At 31.8% G+C, this 11,757-nt stretch overlaps 1 protein-coding gene across 1 annotated transcript; it reads right to left on the bottom strand.

Annotated features, from left to right (window-relative positions):
• Positions 1-296: 296 nt before the first annotated feature.
• Positions 297-10,746, bottom strand: LOC126722051 (protein ZINC INDUCED FACILITATOR-LIKE 1-like). Its single transcript, XM_050425208.1, has 17 exons — positions 10,275-10,746; positions 8,016-8,056; positions 7,048-7,108; positions 6,842-6,944; positions 6,631-6,733; positions 6,430-6,483; positions 6,282-6,344; positions 5,705-5,754; positions 5,521-5,596; positions 4,962-5,177; positions 4,636-4,723; positions 3,954-4,039; positions 3,740-3,847; positions 2,106-2,150; positions 1,906-1,994; positions 1,110-1,153; positions 297-637 (listed from the first exon to the last, which is right to left on the bottom strand). Exons 1-17 carry the CDS (start codon positions 10,417-10,419, stop codon positions 552-554), a joined length of 1,458 nt encoding a protein of 485 aa, XP_050281165.1. The 5' UTR covers positions 10,420-10,746; the 3' UTR covers positions 297-551.
• Positions 10,747-11,757: the final 1,011 nt, after the last annotated feature.

Raw genomic sequence — 11,757 nt, 5'->3', positions numbered from 1 at the left:
CTCACATCATTTGCATCAAGCTAATAAAATTTACTTAATTTTTTGAACCCATTTATAAGGAACTCACAAGTGATTTGTGCCAAAGCTCGAAAACTCATGTGCCTTTGTTAAGTGGCTGGACGCTGGACTGGTTCTATGTTCATAACCGGTACTACTACATGGACTCACAAATTTTAGTCAAACCATTTTGCTTGGTGTTTTAATTGACAGCAATTATGTCACCATTTCCCTACTTCAAGACTGTCTTCATGACTTCTATAGGAAACCACTGGAGATCGAGGCATCAAAAAACAATATAAAAAAATCTGATGCTGCAATTGCTTATTAAATCATGATATAATTGTTTAATAACAATACATGGATTACAAACAATTAGAAGGAAAACTTCTAAAATATTTCAATGACCTAAGACAAATGGGGATTGAGTTGTTTATTTCATTCTTTTTTTTTTTCCCCCGAACATTGACAAGTAGTATATTACCATATTGACACTGCTCAAGACTACCCCTATTCTCGAATATAATACAGCCATCTCTCTCTGATCATGGAATTCATCTTTCAATAAGAAATGGTTTGAATGTCATTAGCACTCCAATTGCTTCAATCACGTTCAAGACGAAGAAAACCATATTGTCACCTATATTTCAACACAAATTTTGAAGTTATTCAGTATAAAAAATTGTTAGGATCGAGTAAGATCTCTCTATGATTACTAATTTACTATTCTCATCGAACTCCACACTTAAACTTTTCACATATTCAATATGCCGAATCTTTTTTTTTTTCTATGTTTATTTATTGAAGCGTAAATAACGGGAGTTGGGGTTCAAGTGATAGCCTTTGTGGTGCCTCATGTATGTGGTTCGAATCCTATCTCCTCCCCCATCATTTACCTATAAAAGGAGAGTCTACCTTCGGAAATAAACCCTATGCTTCCTAAAGTTGTAGTCTCTCGTCCTTGGGCATTTATGCATGAGTTTTCTAAAATCCTTATGAAATTAATGACAATCTTCTCAGAATGTGAGGTGTAGACAAAGAATTGCCCTTTGAAATTTGCAGTTCAGCTTACAAGTATAGAAATAAGGATCAAAATAGTAGTTGAGTAATACCTGGGAGGAAAGCAGCATCTTGACGCTTTTGTGCCCATGAAAATCTACAGACCAAGATATCCAAACGAAAGATGTAATTAGAAAATATCATGCCTCCATCAGAGATTATGGAGTAAAAAAATCAATATAAAATGGCAATGTAAAAATGAAAAAAAGAATGAAGTTACACATGTAATTCTTTGTAGCTGTTGCACCATTTTATAAATTTTTCATATAATTAATATTTTGAAATCTCACCATTTGATTACATGTTTTGTTGTTTATTAACTCATGCCAAATTTCATATTAATGAGATGTTATTTACTATTTAATTCACAAACTCGATTATCTCTAATCATCTTGATAATTTTGCAAGTTAGGTAGTTGTAAGAATAAGAAAAAGGAAACTTCGAACTCTCATGGGTTGAGAACTAAAATTGAACTCTATAAGATCGAAACTTCAATTGTTCCTCAGTAGCTTAGTGATAGTCAAAATATTGCATCCAATAGAAAGTTATCAAGTGGTGTAATATCAATTACAATAATAACGTGTGTAACTTGAACCCATCCAAAGTGACTTAAAAGATTCTTTTCTATGAATGGTGATATACCGTGCTAACCATAAACTACTTCTTTTTCGCCTATTGTTTTTCCTCCTTTTTTTTTGCTAAACTTTATTTTCATTTATTTCTCAGGTTATTGTTTATAACTCTTAGTTGACCTATTAATTTAAACTCCTATTGTGATCCATCGTCCATATGTGAATTTCCCTATCACCTATAAAAATAGAAGCCAAAGAAATATAAGCGACTCTTACATGGCACCACCTCCAGCTGGACCAGCTGCTTTGAATAGAGACATTAAAGTCATAGCAATGCCATTAGCAGCTCCTCTTTGGTCTTGATCCTATTGTCAATATAGGATTCAATTGACATAAGACATTTTGTGATTTAATCACCACTTAAATATACAATAATAAAAGAAATTACATTAAATAAAATAAGGAAAGAAAAATACCACGGCTCTATTTTGCAGGAGAAACAAGCCAGTTATAATGGACACCTGCTTACATGGAAACATCAAGTAGTTCAGAAATACATAATCTGAAAAAGGAGACTATGAACCCTATTTCCTTGGAATATATAATCTTATTAATAAGTTAAAACTATACTTGCCTACATTCTATTCAGGATTTTTTTGTGGGGAGGGGGGGTGGGGTTGTAAAGAAATTCTATATAACATAATTGCTATGAGGTGAGGGCATCTGTGCATGTGTTGATTGAAGTACAATTTATTTATGCATAGACATAGTATGACATGTAATAATTGTAACAAGAAAAATTAATGTAAAAAAAAATGTTTGATAAATGAAAATAAAAATTGTAGGTTCATTTGGTTGTATGCTTAATGGCAACACATACAACTAGGTAATGACGAAATGCTATCTTTTTCATCTAACTTACATCTAGGTAAAACTAACTCCTCAACTCCCATAGCTGAAATTTTAGGTTAAAACTTAGGTATATACCTTATTCACACTATATTAGGTTTCCAATTAAATCCAAACAAATAGCTACATCAAATTTAATTGTCCTCGGTTAAGATTAAGTTGTTTTTGTTTCATAACTCAATGCAACTGCGTTTGAATTTGATTGGGGAATCTAATGTACAAAACTAAAGTAACCTTACCAAAGTTTTGTCTTAACTTTTGTAGGACATTTGTTTGGAGCATATTTAAAATTGCTTATAATCTTAGAAAAATGCCTAGAGATTTCTTTGTTTTATTTCAAACGGCTCAAGAAAATCAAGATGACTAAGATATCTAGATAAAAAACAATTTATCATTATATTTGCAAGATTGATTTGAAAGTTTTGGTTGAAATGGAATGAAACCCTTTTTTTTTTTTTTTTTTGAGAAACAAACTAACTGTTAAACATACACACACACTTAATTACACTCTCTCACCAAGCTCAAACACATTACTTAACCCAAAGTACCACTACAAAAGGGCCTGAAATGGAATGAAACCGAAACTAAACAATAAAATAGATTGTGACATGTCATGCCATAAATGATATGGACCATAGCAAAATGTTGAAACTAGAGAGATGCAATAACATTTTTCAAAAGCAACAATTTTGTTGCAAGTAATAATAGGGTCCTTTATGAAGCAACAAGCATTCTCCACAGATGATGATGGTTCCCTTTTTTTAGGAAAAATTACAGATTTCTGCATTGTTTTAACATGTTTAACATGAACTCCTACAACTTATATACCCTTCCCCAAGTTATAATGGGTAGCAAGAAAATGCGAACACAACAAAAAATCTTCGATCCAATATAGTAACATAACAAATGCTGATTTGATTTCTGACATTAATCTGTGCATCGGCATAGTACCTTTTAGTAGAACATGTACAATTTATTTTTTATGCATTGACAGAATTATTTCAATCTAATGTCTATCTAAATAATTCGCATTAAGCCAGTAGTTAGTCTTTAAAAACAAAGCTTATAATACTATCATAAGCATAATTTCTAGTAATCAAAATTTATCTCAGCATCTTCATATAACTCTGTTAATCATACTCGATTCTGCTGTAGTGAATTAGTAATTAAAAAGAGATCTTGAAGATGTATATGCACTTACAGATAAGACATTCTTGATCACAGAAGCACAATTTAACACCAAGGCAAGGGTAAGCCCGCTCAATGTGGCTATCAATGGGTAACTTGCTAGCACGGGTATGGATAAAACCTGCATATGGGATTAAGCAGTCCAAAAACGCGTGGAAAAACAAGATTATATACACTGCGGACACAAAAGTGAAGTGCAGGTCTACTATGGAGTTATGGAAACTTACCCCTGAAATGCGAGATACCATTATGGCCCCAAAAAGTCTCTCCATGTACGGATATAAAGAAAGTTGAAAAACAAGTAGGCCAAAACCTAAAACATTAACAGAAAAGTATTAAAGAAAATCTTTTAGCATTATTCAAATTTAAAATTTGCCTCACATTAATAATATAGTCTCTTAACCATTCTCAAATGTCATATTGTTGTCTCATAGTGTGAAAAATATAAAGGAAACATTGTAAAAGTTCAAGTCTCAAGCACCTTTGAAGTAAAGAGAGGAACAACTTTTAATGTAAAATTATGCATAACATATTGTTCTGTTCAAGAGCTACACAACACTCTTAATCCGTGACACTTGTTACTTTTGAGATAGGGAGAGACACAAATGTGCCGGATTTTAGGTAATAAGTACATTCTTACGAATTACAAGCACAAGTCTCGGGGGAAGTTATGATAGTACCTCTAAGAATTCAGTTATGTACAAAAATCTAACAGATTATTTTGGCAAACTATAGCCGCTCACATATTATAAACACTAGAAACTTTATATGTCTAGATGTACATGCATGAACCGTCATATTTGACTTTAAAATGTGATGAAAATTCCTTTGCGAAGAAAAAATAGAAGAAGAAAATGAAATTAATTACACAACTAATATAAAATGATATATATTAGTATAAGAATATACCTGTGACTGACAGAACTTCACCAACATCTTTAGTTGAGTAGCTCAAACCCCCAAACTTCCGGGGGCTGACAGCCCATAAGGAGAATATCTACAGGAGAGTGTTGGTTATCAGTAATACCAAACTAGAACTTCATAGCACATTACAAAATGAAACTATAAGCATAGAATTTGATATGCACATTATGTACTCTTGCAAAAACAGCGACCAACCAAATGTTTTAGTGGACAAAAATATGCAAGTATAGCAACTGAAATGTGATAATGGACGACCAATATCCAACAAAATACAAATAAATATAGTTTAAGAAAAGAGGTATGAGAGATACCTCTGTGTAAGCCATATCATGAAGTGAGAAGATACAATAGACAATGATAGATGACATCAAAGGCCAATTCCTCAGGAGGCTCTTCTTAGGAATTGGACCACATTCTTCTGTTTCTACTGTTTTTCCCTTTTCATTAGGTTCACAGGATCCTGCTTCTAAAGCTTCATCTGAGTCATCAGGTAATATGCTATTTCCACTATGCATGTGCAATGTTTCCTGAAAAAATCCACACATTTAGGAAAAGAATATGTAGATAACCAATAATTCTTTTAAACAAAAAAAAAAAACTCAAGCAAGTTCTATCTAAACATAATAAGGTAGGCTAGAGAAAGATGTGAAGTTTTGAAAATGAACTTCCTGCAACTCCTCAGGTTGCTTGAAATTTTGAATCAAGTTTAGATTTTGAAAATGTAAAAATCCGCCACAGCAAGATTTTCAAAGAACTCATTGCCACAAATATATATATGCTAACGAAAACTAAAACAAAAGAATTGGACGCAAACAATTAATAATAATATTTTTTTGAAATATCTCATAAGAACTAAATTATAATATATACCGGAAGCCAGATACAAGCAACAGAGACTGATAACGCAAAAACTGATATACAAAGGCAAGGCAAGAAGTACGGAAATCTGCATCATAACCACATAAATAAAACGTCAAGGAACAGTAAAAATGTTGAAGTGAGAAGTTTCAATTGCATCTTTCTTAAAATATTCAACTGAAAAAAATACACTTACCTCCCAAAAAAAGATTCTTTGGAAAATATGTTGGGATACTTCTCTGCTGGCTGAATGACAAAATTGTGTTACAACAACAGCAGAGTAAATAAGTTATGTACGAAGATAGAGAAATTTGATTACGCAACTAACTATCACATATATTAAAGCCTTCTAGCATAACAATCTTTTTGAAGAATCTTCTTACAAGCTGGGTGTTAATATGATATGTACACCCAAATTTGTGGAATTTTAACCACATATATGAATTGTTTTTTCCATTTTTCATACATTATACTTCCATTCTCATTTTTCCATTTAAAGGCAGTCTTTTTTTTTTTGTTTCCCAAATGAATTTTTTTATAAATACTAGAACACAAAAAAATTGAAAATGTAGTTGGTCCTCTCTCTCACTTCTTTACACAATGTCGACTGGGTAAGCTATTAATTTTCATTGATTTTACTCGTTTTTATGTTACAAAAAACAAAACAAAAACCTCTCTTTCTTGTTGGTCAAATGGAAACCTTATTTATTCATTCAGCATAGTAACTAGGTGCAAAAAAGGGACGCCCACAACAGCACAAGAAATAAACGTACCTGTGCAAGAAATCCTCCCAAAGCCGGGCCAATGATCAATCCTATGCCCCATGCTGTACTAACCTGATGTTAGTCATAATTCTTAGTTTTGTTGATATGATCCACTTTCAAGAACTCAACATACATTATACACATAAGTAAGACTTACTGTTGATACTCCTAAAGCTTGGTATTCATCACGGAAAATTTCTGTTACATATGCCTGGTAACATGGAGGAAGTTAATGTATGCACATATTGGAAAACGGGATTAAGCGAACCAACAAATAAATTGTTAAAATTTGAGAACACAATCAACTTTCTAGTACTTCCTTACCACGTGAAAGAAATATACAATACTGAAATTGTACCTTTATTGGTCCAAGTAAGCCATTCAAACTTCCAAGAAGAAACCTTGTAGTAACAGCCATCCAAAAATTTACACTAAGGCCAAAGAGAGTGTTGAAAATTACCCTAAGGAAAAAAAAATATACAAACAAACAGACATTTTAGACATTTTGGAGAAAACATTCAAATTTTATTAGCAAATATATTAATTGGGTAATAGTGGTGTGTACTAACACTGCGACAGTCCCTATAATTATAACAGGTTTTCGACCATAGCGATCAGCCACCATTCCCCAGGGAACAGATGTCAAAGCTCTTCCAAGCATAAATGAAGACCCTTCAAGATATTGAGCAGTTTGTTAGGACTACTTCTTGAGGCACCAGAATATCAAGATTTTAATGTACTACAAATGAAGATTCAGTAATGAAACTATTCTCACCCACATAACCAGCATAGTAGCCAATATCTTCCTCTGTTTTTGCAATATTAAAATCCCTAATCTGCAAGTAGAAATTACAAATAAAAATTCTTAAGAAGTTCTATCATATACAAATGAGTGTAACAATTGAAGTTCAAAAGGTTGTCAAGTTTTGATGATCAAAGGTCTGATTTCTTGAGTTCCAAAGAGAGGAAGAATAAGCACACAAGATTGAAACAAAATTATTTTCTCTTCGTCTCAAATTCTGATTAATTGGTGACAGACTCTCAAATACACAATCATAGAGATTCAACTCAATAAATTTCTAGAGAAGAAAAATGAAAACAAACACCTAACAAGAAATAGATGACAAGAAATATTAGATAAAATATAGTTTGAACTTGTCTTTGTAAGGTAATTAGCTCACGGAAGAAAAGTGATAATAGTGCATAAAAGGCCAAATTTTTCGTTGGAGAGGAATGAAACTTGCATATTATAGCTTTACTTTGCATGAAAGGGTCTTAATGTTAACTATACTTAGGAAATTCAATTGATAGGTATGAGAAACCTACTTCATAGATGAAGAAATCTTCCTAAATTCTTTGGCAAGTCTTTACAATTACCAATGCTCTCAAGAGTTGCAAGGCTTTCAATAGTTAGGATATGTCTTTAGGATGTTCCTTATTATCTCTTACATATGGAATTCCCTACAATTAATCATTGAGGATAATGAGATAACATTATCTCTTTAAAACTGAAAGGCCATGATTTATTCAGGACATTCTAGAAGAGATCTTCGTTGCTATTTTGATTGAAAGTAGTGAAATGACATAACCATAGAGTATGTAGAATTAAACACATCGATGTTCAGAATCATTAGGAAAGAATTAAACATGCAACTCCAATATGTAACAAACATACATATTCTCCAAATTTTCATTCAGAGCCATTTGTAAGGCGACAATAAATTATAAGATGTATAGACTCACCATGAAATAAAGGAATGGAAAAAGAGACGATATTGGTAACGCTGAAAAGAACACAAAGGATATATTAGCATATATATATTGCAAATAAATCATGCCGAGCAATGAATTATGATAGTTCATATGAGTGATGCAAAACATATAATCAAATTAAAAACTACTAAAAAAATGCATCCCTTATCCAGTTACATGGATAATTTCTTTTCTTTTTTGTTTCTTTACCTTAATGTCTGACATTTTTATTTAATATGTAAAAGCCTAGTCCCAACGTGATTGATAGTTGGAGCACACACATAAAGGGAAGTTTAAGAATAATAATTAAGTGATTAAATTCATTATTTCCTATCAATTTAACCTTTTGGAACAAGTGATACTTTATCATTGATAGGCTTGCATCACAATTAAGAATGTATGAGATATCAGTCCAAGTTCAATGTCCATTTACAAGTTGTACTAATATACAATAGTACTTATATTGCACGTTCTAACTTGTATAATATCTTAGGGTTAGTGTATGATTAGCCTAGGCTCTCACTAAATATATAACCCCCAATGGGGGTCTTGAAACAGACAATTTTATATGTCAAAGTTGTAGCCACTTAGGGATTTTCGCTATGGAGCTAGGCCATCAAGTCAAACCACACTAATTCTGCTTCAATGTACCTATACAACTTACACCAAAGAGTATAGTAGCGATGCAAAGGAGTAAGGGGAGGGAGGTGGCAACAGCAGCATAAAAGTAGTGAAGCACTGGGGAGAGGGAGTTCATGGTAGATTGGTAGTAATGGAAATGCAAAGGAGTGAAAGGGGTCAAGAATGTTTATGAAACACAAGCTGAATCTTTTATTGCACCAAACATGTATTTGTTGACAAAATATTTTATGCAGAAATAAGTAGAAAACAGTGGTATTGACCATGAATTTCTTAGCTTATAAGAATTTTTAGCTTTTTTTGCTATTATTTATGGATCTTATTGCATTTTACATTTTTGGTACTATTCATGAATCCCACTAATATTCAGCTAACTTTTAGTTTTTTTCCTAAAGTAGGCAAAAAAAATTCAATTTCATTTTTGTGTCATAGTCATTAGTCATACTAAAGTAACTTTAGTGGAGCTCAATTGGTTTCCAAATCTATACCAAGGCATCCTTTTATTGCCAGCTTAAGTAGGGACCTATGTGTGTCCCCAACAACCCCCTCGCTCAACTTTACTTTTTATAAGATATATATTTATATCAACATATAAAGTTTAGCCCCCCTAAAATTACACATGGCCCCTAAGATTTTTAAAAAAAAAATATTTAAGAAGGCCCTTAAGAATTTCATAATTTCCATTTACCCAAAAGAGACAATACAAAAATAAATGATAGACAATTAGTCTATGAGGTGTCGATGAAGGTGATGGTAGGGACACAAAGTGAAGAGTGTAATAAGACTCTATTTTGGAACTCAGGAAGCATAAGTTGGTCAGAAAATATTTTGCGTGGATGTTTGTTGTCCACAAATTTTCGAATGCACCAAAGTACCAAACATCATAAAATACAAAATATTGTTTATTTAAAAATATTTTACCCTGAAACAAACAAAAAAAAGCTGTTGCATAGGCAGAGAAATTTTAGCAAAATTTAGTAAAATTTAGGAATTTCTTTTAGTAAATTTGTAAGAAGGGCACCCAAGAATTCAATTGACCCAAACAGGGTATCCTAAAAATAAATAAAATGAACCATTTTAATCCCGTAACTCGTGGCCCTCCTTCCAAAAAATAGAAAATATGAACAGTATATATATATATATTGTTTTCCACGCTATTGCTGTTTTAACTTTTATGTAGCTAAGAATATTTTCTTCATTAGTAGAAATTTAAGGAAAATTTTGACGTTCTGTAAATCATATGTCCCTAATTTATATACTAAATTTTACAGCAATTTTCTTTTTAATAAGTTCTGACAATATTCATGTCTGAAAATGTTCTCACTGTAGTAGAAAAATTTAGGAACATCTGAGAAAATAGTTCGTGTATATTGGTTTTTATTTTTCATTCACATTTAATTAAAAAAACAAACGAACAAACAATCAAACAAACAAAAAAAAACTCTCTTCCATAAGAGTGGCTTTTGAAGGTGGCTTTGTGGAAGATAGCTGGGCAATTGCTTTCATAAAAACAAAGTTTAGACATTGTAAATGCAGAGACATCTTGGTCTACAATGAAACATGAGTGAAAACCATACAAATATATACAGAGCGTGCGGTGAGAGTACTTACCAGTGCAAAGCACAATGACCCATGTAAAAATAAGCTCCCGGAAAGGTATACCTCTCTGCACTGCTTTGTTTTGCTCTACCTTACAACCAGGACAATTCTCATAGTATTTCTTCTTCAACAGACTCTCTTTATACTCCTCTGCCATTCTCAACCGAGCCAAAAAGATGTTTCAGCTTGATATGCAACCACTTCAGCTACAAAACTTGATCCTTTTAATATTGGTATATTGGTTTATGGTATATATATATATATATATATATATTCTGCTCACAAACCTATCAACTATCACCAATGATCAGCAAACACAAATGATCAAGAAGTAGTTTCCTGGTGGAGTAAGAAGAAATTCTACTTCTGATGAACTCGAAAAGAAACTAGAATCCTGGAAAGCTGGGATTGAGTTTGTGAAGCAGAAGCAATAAATCAAGAATGTGATGAATTGCCTTTGCCAAACAGAAACTGAACTTAAAGAACAATGTGGAAACCAACTTATTGACTGCTTCAACTGGCATCATTGCATGCGTCAGACGAATCTATTTGGTAATAATGACCACAATTTTATTATTCTACCCATATGAGAAAATTTACAGCCACAATTTTTTTATGCCACAGTTTAGCACACATGACAAGCGGTTGATAAAAAGTTGTGAGATGAAAAGTGGTAGTTCATCTCATCCAAGTTGTGACAAAGTAATTGTACAAAGAGTTGTGATGCTAAGATTACTTAAGTAAAATAGGAAGCACGCAATGATATGTTTATTTTTGGTAAAAATACCATTTTAAGTTTCTATATTTTGGGATCACAATAAATTTAGTCTTTATATTTAGATAGAAATTAATTTGGTTTATGTTGTTCTCAACTTGTAGTCAAATTTCATTATTGAATTAATGGTAGGGATTAAATTAGTTGTAAGTTGAAAGTACACATAGATCAAATTGATTGACCAAAACGTAAGGAGCAAAATACCAATGAACCTAAATTAGGAAACAAAATGGTATTTTTGCTCTTTTATTTTTGTGTAATTCGATAGTTATAATAAGAGATGGAATGTTTAAACTAAAAAAAAAAAAAGTTAACAAATATTCTAAGGACATTGATTTATAAAATATTTTTTATGAGAAAAAAAATCAACTAATTTTTTTGTAAATTTTTATATTTCTTATAAAAGTAATAAAAAAAATTAATTGGTCATTAATAAATACCCCAAGACTCCAGTTAGCGTGACCCTCTAAACTAAATATCTTAATTTAAAAAATACTATAAAATGTTTCTAAACAACGAGATAGAAAATTTTAAAATGTTATACGGCTCTCGTAAACGTCACCCTTTAAACTAAAGGTCTCAATTAAAAAAAGCAGTAAAATATTTCTAGGCAACAAGAAAAAATTTGAACAGGAGGTCTCCATTAAAAACTTCGTAATAATTTTTTTTTGCTTTTGAGAAAGATGATGAATAGCAACAAAGATCGTACATACAATAATA

Source organism: Quercus robur, chromosome 4, assembly GCF_932294415.1.
Source record: "Quercus robur chromosome 4, dhQueRobu3.1, whole genome shotgun sequence".
NCBI classification, from domain to species: domain Eukaryota; kingdom Viridiplantae; phylum Streptophyta; class Magnoliopsida; order Fagales; family Fagaceae; genus Quercus; species Quercus robur.
The sequence above is the reverse complement of the archived record's forward strand: the minus strand, read 5'-3'. Positions and strand labels throughout refer to the sequence as shown.

What these genes read in the sequence shown, in the direction of transcription:
- LOC126722051 (XM_050425208.1), bottom strand. Translation starts at nt 10,419, where the DNA reads ATGGCAGAGGAGTATAAAGAGAGTCTGTTGAAGAAGAAATACTATGAG. An exon ending in TTCCATTCCTTTATTTCATG is followed by an intron (nt 7,109 to 8,015) that starts GTGAGTCTATAC and finishes TTCTACTTGCAG; the next exon opens with ATTAGGGATTTTAATATTGC. An exon ending in TGGGAGGATTTCTTGCACAG is followed by an intron (nt 5,755 to 6,281) that starts GTACGTTTATTT and finishes TTTGTCATTCAG; the next exon opens with CCAGCAGAGAAGTATCCCAA.